We start from the raw sequence: 17,103 nt of genomic DNA, 5'->3' as shown, positions 1-17,103 counted from the left end.
TGACTGACTGACTCGACCGACGACCTGACAAAAAAATAACATAGGCGCCAATCAGAGCTTCAGAGCTAAGGCGAGGCTACAGATTAGCGTTAGGTGTCGTTAAAGAACTCACGTATTTAACAGTATTTGCGCATTACATTAATTAATCCGCACACAAGTTTTATGTTTTAAATTATACCGTGTATTCTCCGTGTAAATTCATGCACTGAACCATGACGCCCATACCGTTTCGGTTCGATACGAATACATGAACCGTTACACCCCTAACACACACACACACACACACACACACACACACACACACACCCCTCAGCAAAGACTTGTACAAGAGGACATTGGAGACATCTAGTGGTAAGAGAATGACAGCAGCTCCTTATCAATCCCACCATATAAGGCTGCACTCCCAATGAGTGTCAGTAGGGTCAGAAAAAACATTGAAAATAAATAAGTGTATTAATTAAACTTAAGTCTTAAACTTAAACTTAGTCTAGAGTCTTAAAGTAAACACAATCCCCTGGGAGATGCCTCAGAGGAGAGGTGGAACACCCACTTGCTGACTTCCTTGTACTGGGCGATCTCCTCGATGTAGAGCAGGTCGTGCAGGCGGGCCATATAATTCTCCTTGGTCAGGCTCTTGTCCAGCACAGACTGCGTGAAGAGCTGGTCGGCGGACAGCGGGATCTGGTAGCGGGCCAACAGGCTGCGCTCCAGCTCGCCTGTCTCACCCGGCCCGAACTCCACGATGGTCTTGCAGGACGAGTCCCAGCGCTTGGCAGTCATCAGCAGCTGCTGCCGCGCCTGCATCAAATGCTCCAGATCTGTGGGGGGAATAAACAGAACTCATGGTCAGATATAATGCAATCAAGGGCAGCAACAATTAATCGATCAGTTGTCGACGTTTACATTAATCGCCATCTATTTTGCTAACCATTTTTCGGTTTGTGCGATTTACCTCAAAATCCTGTGAATTGACCTCCGTAATTGACATATTTTCTGCTTTATTTACTCCTATACGAGAGTATACTAAATATCTTTGGTGTCTGGACTAAACTCACATTTGAGAATGTGGGGATTATTGGGCTTTGAGAAACACTTTCTTCCCACCATTTTCTGCCATTTTATTGATTAAAGAACTACACAATTAATAGTAAAAATAATAAGCAGAGGACTAGTTGTATGTTGAGCCTAAAGTCAGAGATACATTGAAATTCGGCAAACAGAAGCAAGCTTTTGTGGCGATTGCTTTGTTGCTGCTCCATTGTCTGGTTGCCGAACCATTTTACACTTTCAAATAAAGAATTTGAAATGTTTGCAAACATTTTAACATTTCAAAGTTCAAAGAAAACTGTTTCATTAGCTACGTCCACCTCGGTTAGCCAAATCTGAACATACCTCTGGCTTTAAACAACATGCCACTAATCTTGCTTTGCAGGATATGCCCCAGGACTAAGTGATGGGGATCACATCTCTTTGTATGTCATTTAGAAGAAAATCTTAGATACCATGTTATCTGAAAAATGATAAATGACAGATTTACACACTTAATCTTCTGCTCCCAAATGTAACGCTTTTGAGATATTCAGTCTGCTGAAGGCCTGAAAGGCTTGCATATTAATATAGAACCATAAAATGAAATGTGCAGATATCGTTGTTCTTGGTTCATCCATCCCTGTGTCTTGGCCCTATACTCAATTTGAGGGGTACTTCACTACTACCACACTGACTCCGCTTGTTTACCTTCTATAGAGGCTGCATCCACCAACACCCTCTGTGTGAGCACAGGCTCAGAGCCGAAATCAAACACCACCGTCTGCCGGAAGGTCCCGAAGATCTCTGTGCTGAAGGCCACGGTCACCGTGTAGAGGCAGTGGTCCATGCCGTTGGGCGGCACCAGGCTGGTATCCCCGCTCCACTCCTGGCACCCGCCCAGGCACACTTCCTGGGGCACTAGGGAGGAGGTGTCGCCGGCCGACACCGCCGTTATGGAGAAGTGTGGCCGGTTGGCATCATACAGCAGCGCCACGTGGTGTAAAGTGCGGGCAGGCTGGGGAGGTGGTGGGGAGAATGTGTGTCAATATAGATTTAGTATCACATGTTGATGTCTGCTTCATGACATTTCTGTTCACTATAACATATTGAGGCCAGGTGTCACGCATGTTCAATGTAACATCTGGCCTAATCATGATAATATGATTTGGGCCTTCTATCAATGTTCTGCAGCATTCATTGATTATCGCACACCAATCTGGGAAACTTACCACTCCCTAACATTTAAAAATGTTTCAGATGTATTCAGATATATTGAAATGCTCTGTGGTGTGTCAGGAGTCCTACCTTGCAGAGAAGAGAGAAGGTCCATGAGTGAGATGACTTTTTGGAGGTGACGGTCACTGACAGGTCAGAGCTGTGCTCCACGCTGACACCCTCTAAACTGTCACTCAACTAAGGGAGGGAAGCCAGGAAAAACAGCCATTACTTTGAATCAAATAAAAATTGATGGTCACAAAATGAAATTTGGTCAAGTGACATTACTGCAACAGATGTTTGCAATCCTTTCAATAACAGATACCCCACTGGCCAGCAGTACTGGAAATCGAGGGGCTTACCGAAAAAAAGGCCTGAAGGATGAGGACTTACTTTTTGGGAAGCGAGGCATTTTTATGTAGCTTAGCAAGACTAGCCTAACTTTTAAAAATGATTTAAGTGATGCATCACAAGGCTAAAAACTACCACTAAGGTGCTAAGCCGCATTACCACATAACTTTGGACACTGAGCCTCGTAAAGAAAACAAACCAAAACCAAACAAAAAACAATGATAGGACAGCATGATCATACTGCATCAGTAAAAAAAAAAAAAAACTCCCTGTGAAGGTTTCCTTACCACTTTCTCCGGGGTTAGGGAGTTGATCCACTTCTCGATGAGCGCCTCCATGTAGTTCTCTGTGAAGCTCTTGCTCTCCTGCTGCTGCTTGAGGCGGATAAGGCGCGAGGCATAGCGCCTCTGCCACTCCGTCAGCTCCTCCTGCGAGTGGGCCGATGTGCACTGGGCGCCGTACCGACACAGTCCCTGCTCCAGGAACCTGGGGAACGCACGAGATGACGAGTGACCTTTCCTACTCTTACCGGTCAAAGATGTTTTAGTACAGCATATACAGCAGTAACAACTCGTGCAATCTGTTAGTGTACGTCTCATAACCTCTGGTGATGAAGCACGCCATTGAGATACCCCAGTGGTGCTACCTGTGATGGCAACATGGAGGGTAGCAATGAAAACACAGCTAAACCTGCTCCACAAACCCATAGAGTCACAAAACAGGAGGAATTGGTGTGTGATGATCCTGCTGCCCAGCTGGGACAGCATGGCGTTGGATAAGTAAGGGATAACGGACGCTGAGGTGTCCTGTTATACGGAATTAATGGACGAGGGGCAAAGAACTCCCTGACGCGCAGCGGAGCCTCCGCCCAAGTCCATTAATTCCGTATAACAGGATATCTCAAAGGCAGTTATCCTGCTTATCACCCGGTTGCCACTATATGCAATAGTCATGCCTTTAACACGCAAAGGAAACAAGCGGTTCCGTTTAAAAAGAAGCCGACTTGTACAACTTTCTTTGGCCCTATAACAGCGATTGCATGGACAGTTAGCATATTTACAGTTGATTCCATTGTTGTGAAGCCTGTTTTCAGGCTCAACCGTCGTCCTACTATGGTTGTTATAGTTACCATTCATTAGCATTGATATGGAATGGTGAATAAACTTTTTTTTCCAGATCTACTTCATAGGTGTCCTGTTATTCAGAATAGAGTCCCGAAGCCATGACGTAGCGTTGCCAAGGCAGCAATTTCACTGGATCTAAACAAATCAATCTACCATTAGAAATCACCATTAGCGGTGGCTTTCTTAATCTATTTCAATAATTTTACGTTTCTAAGATGTTAGTATATTTTTTTACACTGTAGGAATCACATACTACAACATATATTCATACCAACACGATCAAATTCGTGACTACAGCATTATATTTTAGCATGGGTTTCCTCTGTAAAAGAGATCTGCATGTAACTTCACAGCATGCAGTTAAAATCCTTAAAATCCACAAACGTATTTTGGCTTTATTTTTTAAGCAAAAAACGTCACTCAACAGCCGCCAGTCTTTGAGAAGACGTGAAATATCCACTGGAATTTTGTTTCTTTATATTACACCTGCCAGGGAATCCGTGTTATGTGGGTAAGCTGCTGCCTAGCAGGTAAAGCACGTTTAAATGGCTATAGCCTACATTTAAAACAATTTATTAGCTAGAAATGATGCCACATGTCTACATTCAATGCTATTTTAGCCACTACGATAGTTTGTTTAGATCCAGTGATTCTGCAGTCATGGAAACGCTAATTTGTTAAAAACCTTTGCATCCAAGTTAATTCTGCAAACCTACCACCCCAAATATAATTAAATTCTGTGGGAAACACTGAGTGCTGATATATGACTTAGGCCCTAATGGTCCAAACCGCTACACATTTACACCATCATCAGTGTTAGAATCCTGCCCCAGCTAGGAGCGCACAAAATGGTCAACATTTGTGAGAAAGGTGGACTCTGCAGTGTTGCAACTGCCAAACACCAAGCAGCCAGAGTTGTTACTGAACCTACTGAACCAAAAACACACCGAACCCATCACAGAGTGGAGACAGCCGGTAAATGCAGATCCAAGAAACTGCCTTGCTGAAGCGACACATGAGAATGAGAAATCACTGTCCCATATTGCGCAACTTTTGAAAATAATCATACATTTATTGTTGAGCAAGTCAAAAAGAGAACAGGAAAAATAAAAACAAAACAAATAAAAACAAACTACAACTCTTTGTTGGTCCTGTTGGTCTGTTGGTTATACTCTCTGCCAGGTGAAATGAGTGCTTTAAAGAAACAAACAATGTGTTGTACACCACTGACATCTGACACTGAGGTCATTTCAAAGTGTGTACCATTTACAAAGTGTGCGCTGTAGGAGTGTTCGTGTGTGTGTGTGTGTGTCGTTTCAGAAAACAGCTTACAGAAACAGAAACCCTATATAGTTTTGGCAATTTCTTCGCTGATTTCTCACTTTTTGCTCACAGTTTTTTCTACAGAGCTCCCCCTACATCTATACAGGGTATTTATTTCACGACACTCCTCGCTTGCTGCTGTTTCTTCTTTGCCTGTTCCTGCCATGACGAACGTCTGAGAAACTCCATCGCTACCTTGATCTATTCGGTGCCTGGCGTATATGTGTGTAGTGCCGTAAAGCAATTTGTTACATCGCGAGACCGCAAGACTTTCTGACTGAGGCCGGCGACTCGCCGGATGAAAGTTGCCAGGTCGATTTTTCCGCTCAGAGACGCTAGGGCAGGGGTCGGCAACCCGCGGCTTTTTGATCCCTCTGATGCGGCTCAGCTTTTGAAATGAATTAATGAGTATTTAATTAAAATGTATTTTATTTTAGTTTGTTCATTTTCAAAATGTAATATTTTAAGTCTATCTGAGTAATTTAGCCTATATAACTTTCCACCCTTACTTGACTCCGTAACCGTAGCTGCACAATACTGTTACATTCGCGGTTCGTTGCCATGTCAATATGAAACAAAATCACCGATTTCCCATTTTAGTCAACGAGAACACTTTAATTGTTATTGTATATATATGTATATATGTGTGCGCTTGTATATATGTGTGCGCTTGTATATATGTGTGCGCTTGCTGTAGGCTAGATAAGGAATATGTCAAAACGTCAGCGACCACAGCTTGCGAGCGCGAGCACAAGGCTGAAATGGGAAAGTTTCCATCCGAAGACTGATTCTGAAAACGCGAAATGAACTGCCCGTTATATATCGCACACTGCAACGAGTTAGTATTGCTGTGTTAACCCTGTTCGGTTCCACTTGCATGTAAGAAATCTTTCTCACGTATGAAAAATATAAAGACAAACCTGCGCTCACATTTAAGGGCAATTCCGGGCAAAACTGTCACATCCATAACGCCAACACAATGCCATGGTATTTAGTTATGGATATCACAGTTTTGCGTGGAGTTGCCCTTAAATGGTGACAGCCTCAATTCATGCATGAAACTTCACCTCACTGAATATGAGCCAGCCAGACTCCAAGGCCATCACCAAATCCAATCTCTGGTAGGCCTAATGTTCAATTTCGCCAATGACATGTCAACGAAAATTGAGTGTTGTGTTGTTAACTATGATGTTACTTTACATACCAAAGGACACTGGAAAAATAGGGGGTGGTGTTTAGCCTACATGGGAAGCCTAAGGCCTATATTTCTGTCATTCCACTTTACATTTCAAGTTACTTGCACATTAAAACTAGTAGAAAATGTAGGCTATGTTAAATGAAAATAACTGTAGGTTAAATATCCAAACTTTTTCTTGTAACCGTCGTTATGTGGCTCTTCTGAGATTAAAAAAATAATACATTTGGTAAAAGTGGCTCTCCAGGCAAAAAAGGTTGCCAACCCCTGCGCTAGGGGGGAACCCGGAAAAAGTCATATAACCATTCCAATGACTCCAAAGCTGTTAAGGTAAATTAAGCTAAAAAAAACTTCACAGTTCCCCTTTAACAGAGTGTGTGTGTGTGTGTGTGTGTGTGTGTGTGTGTGTGTGTGTGTGTGTTCCTTTTCCAGAAATGCATAGGCATGTGCCCGTACCTTTTACAAAGTGTGTATTCTTCGCTGCTGGTGACCCCCCTTGGCGGGGGGCGAAACTGCCATCCCTCCTTCCCATCTGAAGCAGACAGAGAGAGAGAGAGAAAAGAGAGGCAGGGAGGACAAGAGGGAGAGATCAATAAAGCTATTATTCAATTATTTAAGGAGAGAATAAAAACCTCAGAGGACAAACTGTCACGGTCAAGAAAGTACTGACCTTCCTCATTGTCTTCTGTGAATTCTGGCGGCATTTTACTGTTCGCCGCCTGTGGTGCAAAGTAGTATTAAAACAAGTTCTTTTTTCACAAAGTTAGACTAAAAATGTAGTGGCAATTACTTTAACTTGAATTTACTCAGTTCCAACTGCATAAAATTTCTTCTGCAAAAGGATAGGGTAATGGCATGCTAAATAATTGAAAATGTCATAAACAGTTTTGGGAGGTTTACGGAGGGCACTCACCTCTATTTCAGAGAGCAGCATTTTCAATCTGGTCATGTCTTTAGTCATGATTCCATTCTGGGGAGAATAAAAAAAACATTATTGTGATGAGTAAACAAAGCTGCACGACTGACACTTTTATTGACCCTCACAGCAGTACAGCAAAACTCCTATATCGCTTTCTACACACTTATTCATATTCCTTCTAGGGTTCAACATTTATGACAGATGGGAAGCTTGAAGACAAATGTGGAAAACAAAACCTTCATACTGTTTGGTGCCAATATGTATGGGTTGCTTTTAGCTTGTTTATTCCATGTATTTGTATTTATACTGGAAAAATTACCCAAAATAAACTATTGCTACATTCACACCTCATGGACAGGCAGTACATTTTACTGGGAGGCCTTACCAGAGGCTCCCCAAACAGGGCCTTGGACAAGATGTGGGACACCTCCTGCAGACTCCCGTCCAGTACCATGCCCTGGAGTCCCACCCGAAAAGAACCGTCCCCCTTGGCAAGCTCTTGTGCAATGACTGAGGAGACATGGAGCAAAGCATTAAACTAAGGACAATATCTCTCTCTCTCTCTCTCTCTCACACACACACACACACACACACACCGCACCACCAGCACCAACACATGAACCAGCACGTTTGTGATCTGCCAACCTGAAAAACTAGAGTCTAGGAAGAGCTTTCAAAAAGATGGAATAGTTTTTGCTTGTGCAGTTGAATCCACTACTACTTGTTCATCACCATTGCAGCCTACCGTGTGTTCTTTATCTCTTGGCTCCACACTTGTGATAAAGTTGTAAATGCAGGTGAATGGAACAATGTGTGTGTTATTGGAGATACTCTTTTACACCCTTCTAGATCTAGATTGAGCAGAAAGGAGCAGAGGCCTTCTCTACATGTGTAATTCTATCTCTTAACAGGGCAATTTTGCCCTGCTCTCCCTCGCATTATTTTTACACCAGTCCACTACCAATCTACAGTGCACTTATCAACTGGATAATCACTTTACACAATTCCAACCACAAGAAGACAAGCACTCAGGGAGCAGTGAAGGGCTCTGGATCTGCAGATGGGAGTGAAGCCCAGAAGAGGTCAGATCATTGTATACATAAAACATACATACATACATACATACATACATACATACATACATACATACATACATAGACGCTGAACACTTGTCTTCAATGCAGTTATCAACTTTAATTTGGCCCATCAAGCAGAGAGACTACATTTAATTTGCACTCAAAACAAATGGCCGTCGTACGCCACGTAATCGGCCCTGGCTGAAGACTTACCATGCTCGCAGTCTTTGTCTGCCTGATCATAGTTCTTCTGTTGGAAGTAAAACACAGGATGCAGTGAATATACCTTGATCATTTGAAAGTGCAACATTATGATGTTGGAGATTCTACCTGCTTTCCAGTACAGTGGAACAAGGTCAGAAATGACAGACAAAACAGTCTCTTGCTAGTCACAGAACACATAGTGACAAACCATTTGAGCCCACATTTTCAAACCCTCAGCTCTGATTGGACAAAAAACTGACACTGCTGCAATCTTTCGTGAGGATCCATGAAAAAAAAAAAAAAAGATGTTGTGTCTGTGTAGGGGCGCTATTAGACAGGGGAGTTTGGATGGTTCCATGGGCCCTGTGCATACCGGAACACTGCCAACACCATCATTATCAGCTTCTTATGTCAGCTATGTCTAGCACTCGCTTCTGTTTCATACAGAAAACATTATATACAATGTGCACTTGTTTCATTCATCTATATCGGCAAGAGCTCTATTAGAATCATGTCAACAAAAGCAGTTATTGCACATACTCTATATTATGCTTAGCTATGCTTTCAACATTCAATTCAGTGTCAAGTCAGCTAAAAGTTTGAGTACAATTATGAACTTAACTGCCAACTGTTGAGCTAAAGAGCTTGATAACATGTTCCACTCAGACCAGCCACAACTCACAAGCTCAATCTGGACACTGTTGCACTTGTGCACATTACGTACGGCACCAAACAAATGTTTTTTTAAAGCACATTTTTATGAATAGACTGCTCTGGGCTATGGGGCAACATTACCTTTTCACATTGTTGCGGCTGGTCCAGCAGCAGTCTTGGTTTTTCCAAACCGCACAGTATTTAAAACTGTGAGAAATGTTTTAAGGGAGCGGCACTATGTGCTGTATTTTGCAGGCCCTCCTAATTTATACGACACACCCTAAGGCTAAGTTCACACTGCAGCTCAAACTGACCCAATTCTAATCTTTTCCCATCCACATTATTAATTGCTATTTTTTATTTATTCAGACCTAATTCTGAAAAAGGATTATGAAATTCTAAAGAAATACAGAAAAGCAAGGCATTCTAAACAAGCCCCTGTTCTTACATGGTGTACTGACCATTAATAACTGACAGAAACAAACAGAGAGAGAGAGAGAGAGAGAGAGAGAGAGAGAGAGAGAGAGAGAGAGAGAGAGAGAGAGAGAGAGAGATTTACTGATGCCAATGTATAAAGGGTCAATCAGGGTTCCCACTCTACTTCAAGTGTAAAATTCCATGACTTTTCCTGACAAAAACCCTGAATTTCCATGACCTATAATGAGATAAGATTTCAGAGCAGCCATTTAGTGTTCAAGAATCTTTGACTTTTTTAGAGTGGAATATGAATAAATGGTCATTGAATAAACAAAGTTGGGCTAACCATCACCACTCAAACAAGCAGTAAATCTAATAACCAGATATACACCAATTCTGCATGGAAATAATTATATTTGTATTAATGTTTTGCCAAGTATATTCTAAACTGCTACAACACAATTCCCTTATATTCCATGACTTTGCCCCAAATATGATAAAATTTCCTGACTTTCCATGTCTGGAATAGACTTTATCAAAATTCCATGATATCCCAGAAATTCCATGACCCGTGGAAACCCTGGTCAATAAATAGTTAATAGTTAAATACAAAATAAATCGTTTCAAGGGACTTCCTACACAATAATCAGTATGCATGAAAAGACTAAATGATGTTAGGACATGTAGTCTGGCAACACTGTTTTGTTATAGAAAAGGCTCTCAAGATTGACCAGAGAAGATTGTAGCAACATATTTTCGAGCAGGCATTCGATTTGATGGCCAAGTGTTTAGAAATGTGCCATGTACACCTCAATGGTTTAACCAGCTAGTTTAGATTAGTGACATTGTAGCCTTTGCCAACGGCTAATTTGGTGCTACTGGAAAGAGCAGAAAGATAATCAGACATTAAGCGTGTTTGAACTTGGAATGGAAATGGTGCACACCTCCCACATGCTTTCATCTGCAACCATTACAGTCAACATGTAGCCTGACTAAAGACAAACATGTTTTTGTGCTACTCATTTGTCTTTGTTCATTTACAAGTAATTACAGGACTAGACATTCAGCATGTGTATATATAACAGGAGGCTGATTTCCCTCAAGCTTTGATTTATTGTATTGTGTCAAACAAATACATGGGAAAAGTGTATATGTGAGGTAATTCCCCATAATTCTGTGCAGACAGCATTGAGATCAAACACCTCCAAACATCTAGCCCAGGAATTCCTAACCTTTTTTTGGCAGGTGACCCTATTTTCATGTCAAAACATTGGTGACCCCAATCATTCACAACATCTCTGCTGTAACACCCAGTCGAGTGGTACTTCCCCAAATGTTCTAGCAAGCTCATTCGTTTGGCTATCTTTGTGCATCTGGTTGTTTTGCTACTTTGTTTGGAACGTTGATCTAGCATGATTACGTCAATCTAACATATTATGCGGCCAGTCTAAGTTTATTTTTACGTAGCCAGATTGTAATGAAGGATCCGATTAGTTACTTAAGTTTTTAATATTTTTATGTAATGTATGTATATTTTAATATAATGTACAGGTCAATTGTAAGATTTTGAATTTCAGGCGACCCCAAGGTTGGGAAACAATGATCTAGCCGTTTCTCTGTATGCAATCCAGTAGTCACAAAGCCTAGAAACAAGACCTTGGGATGTGGGTCCAGTCCAATCCCAGTGACCACATCAGTGGACTTAAAAACACCATAAGACTAAAACTCTTATTCAGCAAGTTGTCTCAACCAACATCTTGACTTTGGCAACATCCTTCTCATACTCTGATGCTTTGAGACAAACCACAGTCGTTCATGACAGCGGTCAAAATGAGGAACTGAACACTAGCGGACATGACGTGGGCATTCACTGAACAAAGTCAGTGTCCAAAAATGTGAGGAAAAAAAAAAAAACATACTCGGGAAGAGACACTCTGTCAAAGAAGTCGACATCATATCTAAACAGTGGTCAAGAGATGAACACATAGCACATGCTTACTTTTCACACAGTCAGGTTATCTAAAACAAACAAGGCCAGACAAGAGCTGTGGTGTACAACACGGCTGGAAGCATTAACTGGGGGGGGTGGGGGGGTTGGAGATTTGGGAAGATCTCTTACCAGCTGTAGTAAAGCGGCGATTCTGTACAGCAAAGCGCGCGAGCGCAGGGCGGCCCCATGGGGGCCCAGGGACCCTGGCCCGAGAGCCAGGAGCGCCTCTGTGCTCTGGGTCACCGCCTCCTCATACTCTTGTCTCACTAGTGATCCAATGGCTTCTTCACATGACCTCTGTGGTCGCCCGTCCTCCATGTCTCTGGGACAGAGTTCCTGAAAGAGAGAAGGGGGGGGGGGGGGGGGGGGGGGGTTCAGAATGAGAACCAACAATTTCATCAGATTGACAGCATACTGAGACAAATAATTATTTGAGAAATCTGCTAAGTACATGAACTAGAATCAACACACTCAGTTATGGGGAAAGAGTCAACAACTGCTGCTTTAGGGTCAGAAAATGAAGGGAAAAAAAAGTGGCTCTCTGATTTCAGGTTAACTACAGAAAATAAAAGGGGTTGCAAAATGTAGATGTGCAGTGAAATTTAGGCCTATATTCAGCTGGGAGGGGGAGTGCTCTACAGAGTTTACAAACTAGCCACGCCAACATTAATGACTACTAGAGAGAAACTTCTCTTTTTCATCATTATGAGTGAGGTCTTGTGTACTTCGAATCAGTGTAAACTGGTTCAGGATCACAATTGGCTGTTCTCCATTTGCTAAGTGTAGGCATATAACGAATATCCTGACGATCTTATTGAAGTAGGCAGTCTGAATAGCAGGAGTAGTTTAACGCACTGATAGTGGTGTAGCGCGCAGAAGATCCAACCACGCAGACGTACGTGCCCACTCAATACCATACTACGACTAACGGTGGGGGGAAATATAAGGGGAGTCTATTGTTTAGTTCTAAATGACATTGTCACAACTAAACTGTTCGTAAGTTTACGCCATACACCCAAGACACTACACAGGACAAACATTAGTCTAAAGTCGTAGTTCGTGATTCAAGTTGGCTAGTTTTCACTTGAACGTCAATAACGTTAGCAAACGTTAACATCCAACTTAGCTACTTTTAAATGGTAGATCTAATTAACTTGGATCAGACCAAAAAAGGTAACATAGTGACTTAGAAAAATATAAACAGTCTATATTTGGATTCCAGGTCAGTTAATTATAGATGTCCCGTCTGAGTGTGTGTTGCATGTCCATCAAGAGAGGAAAACAACCACATTCTGCTATTCATTTGCTACGTGACACAGTGTCTCGGTGATTTTTCCCCATCAACACATATACAACAAAATGCCTCTCAACTGACAACTGCTAAATATTTCGAAGCTGGTGTTATGAAATCTCGAAGTAGTTCCCGATAACCCATGGAGACTCAACTGCCCGTCAATGCAATTGCTGTCTATTTTCTGCGCTGTGGCTAGTACCCAGCTTGCTAAGTACCTAGCTGGCTAGCCAATGTTAGCTTGCTAGCTAGCTAGATAGCTCTCTTGGCCTTGAACAACTCACGCCCCCATAACGTTACAAGGTAAATCGAACAACACATTTCACGACACCAACACGAAAGGACTGCAACCTAAAATAACCGACAACACTTTTGCGTTTACAGTGTACAATAAACAACAGCTGTGTCGATGCGTTCAGTTTGCGAGCGGACCAACTAGCTGGCTGTCTATTCGTGCAGCTAGGGAAAGCTAGCTAGTTAGCCAGCTAGTTGTACTAACGCTAGGTAGCTAGTAGGCTGCAAGGGTTGCGGTTCAGGCCTTATATTGATTCGATTCATATCGTATATTACGCGTCGGAAAACTTAATCTTTAGTGCATCTTGACGAAGCTTTCTTATGTATCTTGACTTTGAGCAGAGTTTAGACGCTTGATCAAGATCTTATATACACCCAGCTATAAGATCTTCATAGGAAGTCTGCACTTACCTAGCTATACTTTCTACGCCATCTTGGATCCACTTGTCAGCCTTTCGCATGGCATTATGGTCAAATATTTTCCTCCCTGCTTCCTGGAAAACTGCTCATGTGTATGGTCAACATGTTGGGGTATTGGACTGCCATCACAGGCAGGGAAATGCAGTTGTAAAGTGATGGACAGCAGGCCAGTCTGTAGGCAGTCATGCATTCAAGCAGCAAGGGACTTTGATGGTTTGTTTCACATGATCTTACAGCGTAGTGAAGGCTCAAAAGCCACCACGAGGTCACTTGCTTTGTAGACAATTTTAAATATAGAGACTCACATTCTCTTGCATTTCTGTTTGGTAAATGAGTTTTTAAGATTTATCTTGTGTTACCCCACCCCTCCCAATCACATTATGTCTGGAGGAAAAAGACTCCATGATCATCATGACTGTATGTTTTGAGAGGAGAGGACCAGATGATGTAACACTTGCAGGTAGGCCCTTGCACTCCACATGAAATTGTGGCACCACTGTCTAAACAGGCAGTCACTGCCTGAGAGGAACATGCCGTCTTTGCAGACATCTTGCAAAGAGCACAAACCCCAAACTTTGCTTCAGGAACACTGAGGGGTCACCTTGTTTGTGTATTTAATTAGCTCTTGTGTTCAAATTTCAACCAGATTTAGACTAAATAGCAGATATTATATATGTAAGAGAGAACACTGACAAGAGTTTTACTGATTTGGTGTATTCTAACCATGCATGATGTAGGTTATTTGACAACTCCACACACTACACCTGAAAACTTTGGAACCTGGAAGGGACATGGTGGGGATTTATTCTCATTGAGGTGGGATTTTGTTTTTTGAGCCCCCATTGAGTTCCTTAGCAATAGTTTTGCATTCCCTTGCAATGTTTTTGTAGCCTGACGAGCCAGACCCACATCAAGATGTAGGGTCTGGGAACTCACCATTGGCAGTGCTCAATCCGAGGGGCGGGATAAACGGTTGTCTTTCAAATCCCCTGTGCACACAATAGCGCTACAACTCATGAGTCCCATGCGTTTTCCTACCAGCGGAGCTTGTTGGCTAGTTGATCAAACGTTTGCCAACTTAAAAAAAAGCTTAACTCGCAGCATGCATCTTCTTTGTTTCCAAGTGGGTCATTCCACGTCAATTCAACCAGGGCCCACGCACTTAGGTCTCAAAAAAATCTGAAAAAATTACCAGGTGTACCTATGTTACACAGGAGACACGCTGTAAAATTACTTTTATGTAAGATCAATACTTTCCAAGATACAGCCAGTTTTACGGGAGGGGGGGGGGGGTCGATTTTGTTCAGCCTCTTTTTTTTGTTTTTTTGTCAAAGTTCCCAAACCCATAGCGCAAGAACTAATGTAGGAGGCTCAAAGTTTGGGTAACATAGCTACACCTGGTAATTTTTTCAGAGTTTTTTGAGACCTAAGTGTGTGGGCCCTGGTTGAATTGACGTGGAATGACCCTATCCAGTGTACAAGACAATGCTGCTGTGCTTACTCAGTGCATGCTACTCCTCCTATATCAACTAATCAAATTAACAACTAAAAATTCAATCGACCTATGCTAGAGTAGACATCATGAGTTCATTAACTCTAGACTAATATGACCCCATTGAACAACGTGGGATGTGTGCCAAAATCTCTACCCGGGACGAAAGTCCTGAAAATGACCACAACAGATCACACTACAGGTGAATGGGACTTTTTTTCCCCATTTATAGATATCCCCATACATTTCTACCAGATTAATCTTCATATTAAGAGAAATACTTTTTGTATTACACTTTGCCTAAAAAATTTAATAAAATATGCAAATGAGGCAATATCTCATTAAATATGCGTAGATATAAATTCTTGAAGGTACAGATTTTATGAGGTGATCACAATGTTTACAATGACCATGTAGTGTATGTGTACGAATTCTGGTTTGATATTTTTAATTGTGTTTTGTGCTGTATTGAATGGAAAATTAATTTATTATAGTATAATAATATAGTCAAAAATTACCCCAGCGGTTGTTTCTTTTTTGCAATATCTTGGTCATTTTAAATTATTATTGTTTAATCTAACATGTATACCTCAAATAGGTTATCTTTGACATGTGGCCATTTGGATTTGTATCTAATTGGTATATATTTTTAAGTAATTGCATTTTTTGTATCAGTACCATACGTGGGGTCAAAAATGACCCCAAGCATTTTCTATGGAATTTCAACGGTTAACCCTAGGAACCTTTTATTTTATATATATAACGGTTAACCCTAGGAACCTTTTATTTTAATCAAACTGTGACTATCAGGTATACATTTACCGGTGTATTATCAACAACTTTTCATAACATATCAATGTAGGTGTCATAGGAAATTGCAAAAAACTGCATGTTGCCCTGAGGTAACATTGAACCATAACGGACTTGCATATGGCCATACCAAATATTCTAAGTAGGGAAGCACCTGTATATGTGAAGTGCATGAGTGTGCTTCATGACGTTTTATAGAATGCCATCACTATGGTTGAGTATGTGCCCTGACTATCATACCAACATCCAGGCTTTTTGATGTTGCGGTGAAGCTGCAGACTTGCTACCCTGTAGCCCCAAGTTTGAGGCCTGACTGATCCCTCTATTTGCTATAGGCCTACCCCCTGTGTTTTTCTTTTGAGACAAATTGCTTACTAAACTTTCAGAAAGTCAGGTGCAGGTAACTTGCATGAGTGTGCATCAGTACGCATACATGAGTATGCATGGGTGTAAGTGTGCAAACTCATGGATATGTGTGTGTGGTTGTGTGTGTATGTATACTGTACCAGAGAATGTGTGGGGAAATGTATGGAGCTTTTAATTAGTACATAACAGTGATTTTGATTATTTCCTATGATATTTTTTTTATTGTATTTTTGTATTATTATAACTTCATATCTGTAAAATATTAATATTCATTCTGCAATGGTACAATGTTACCTGGGGGCAAAAAGTAAGTTTATATCCAACCTTGCTATTATCATTGGAACGTTAAAGTGAAAAATACAAAACAACAGGTTTATTCCCTGAGTCCAGGTATGGGGATGATGATGAGACCTCATTCAGTGATAGGATTTTTACAACTATAGCCTCCCTTGCATTTGCAGTACTTGCAACAACGGATACCAGCTACCCGACCAAGGTGTCTGTAAATGGTGTTTGGACCCAAAGCTGCTGTTGAATAGGCTCTTTGTATGTTTTCTATTAGTTGAGGTGCAAGCGGCCCTCTCAAAGTCCATCTTAAGGGCATTACTATCGAACGCAGCAATGTGCAGGTCGTCAAATGTCTCCATGTCCGTTGATGGTTTGAGACATTTGACCAAGAATGTTTCTGCCATTTGTGTTGCACTCTGTTAGCTGTGGACAGTTGACATTGAGAATCAGAAAAGAGTTGTCTGGTTTGTGGACAGTGTTCAAAGCTGCAAGTTTGGTTGATATTTTGCTGGTTGTATCGCACCCAGCTAGCACAGGTAGTGTTAGGAGACACTGTGTGAGCTCGTCTCCCAGCGCTATGCAGATATCATGAAGTGGTAATATTGACAATTTCACTCCTGAGTTGCGGATGAGCCACAATTGTTA

General features: G+C 41.6%; 2 protein-coding genes across 5 annotated transcripts in view; one reads left to right on the top strand and one right to left on the bottom strand.

Moving 5' to 3' along the window:
- Positions 1 to 13,599, bottom strand: part of helz (helicase with zinc finger) — a 38,394-nt gene extending 24,795 nt beyond the window's left edge. For all 4 annotated transcript variants that reach the window (XM_042085112.1, XM_042085113.1, XM_042085115.1 and 1 more), the window contains exons 1-11: positions 13,494 to 13,599; positions 11,627 to 11,833; positions 8,446 to 8,482; positions 7,542 to 7,666; positions 7,151 to 7,207; positions 6,908 to 6,956; positions 6,694 to 6,769; positions 2,883 to 3,081; positions 2,335 to 2,442; positions 1,738 to 2,044; positions 551 to 818 (exon numbers count right to left, since the gene is read on the bottom strand). In XM_042085112.1, coding sequence (XP_041941046.1) covers positions 551 to 818; positions 1,738 to 2,044; positions 2,335 to 2,442; positions 2,883 to 3,081; positions 6,694 to 6,769; positions 6,908 to 6,956; positions 7,151 to 7,207; positions 7,542 to 7,666; positions 8,446 to 8,482; positions 11,627 to 11,815 — 1,415 coding nt within the window. In that variant the 5' untranslated portion in view covers positions 11,816 to 11,833; positions 13,494 to 13,599. The remainder of the gene's footprint in view (positions 1 to 550; positions 819 to 1,737; positions 2,045 to 2,334; positions 2,443 to 2,882; positions 3,082 to 6,693; positions 6,770 to 6,907; positions 6,957 to 7,150; positions 7,208 to 7,541; positions 7,667 to 8,445; positions 8,483 to 11,626; positions 11,834 to 13,493) is intronic.
- Positions 13,600 to 13,680: 81 nt separating this feature from the next.
- The window catches only part of pitpnc1a (phosphatidylinositol transfer protein cytoplasmic 1a), a 44,998-nt gene continuing 41,575 nt past the window's right edge, over positions 13,681 to 17,103 (top strand). Inside the window, exon 1 of the mRNA XM_042085119.1 lies at positions 13,681 to 13,962. The gene's annotated coding sequence lies outside the window, so the exon portion shown is untranslated. The remainder of the gene's footprint in view (positions 13,963 to 17,103) is intronic.

Source organism: Alosa sapidissima, chromosome 3 (assembly GCF_018492685.1).
Source record: "Alosa sapidissima isolate fAloSap1 chromosome 3, fAloSap1.pri, whole genome shotgun sequence".
In the NCBI taxonomy this organism is placed as follows: Eukaryota; Metazoa; Chordata; class Actinopteri; order Clupeiformes; family Clupeidae; genus Alosa; species Alosa sapidissima.
The sequence above is the reverse complement of the archived record's forward strand: the minus strand, read 5'-3'. Positions and strand labels throughout refer to the sequence as shown.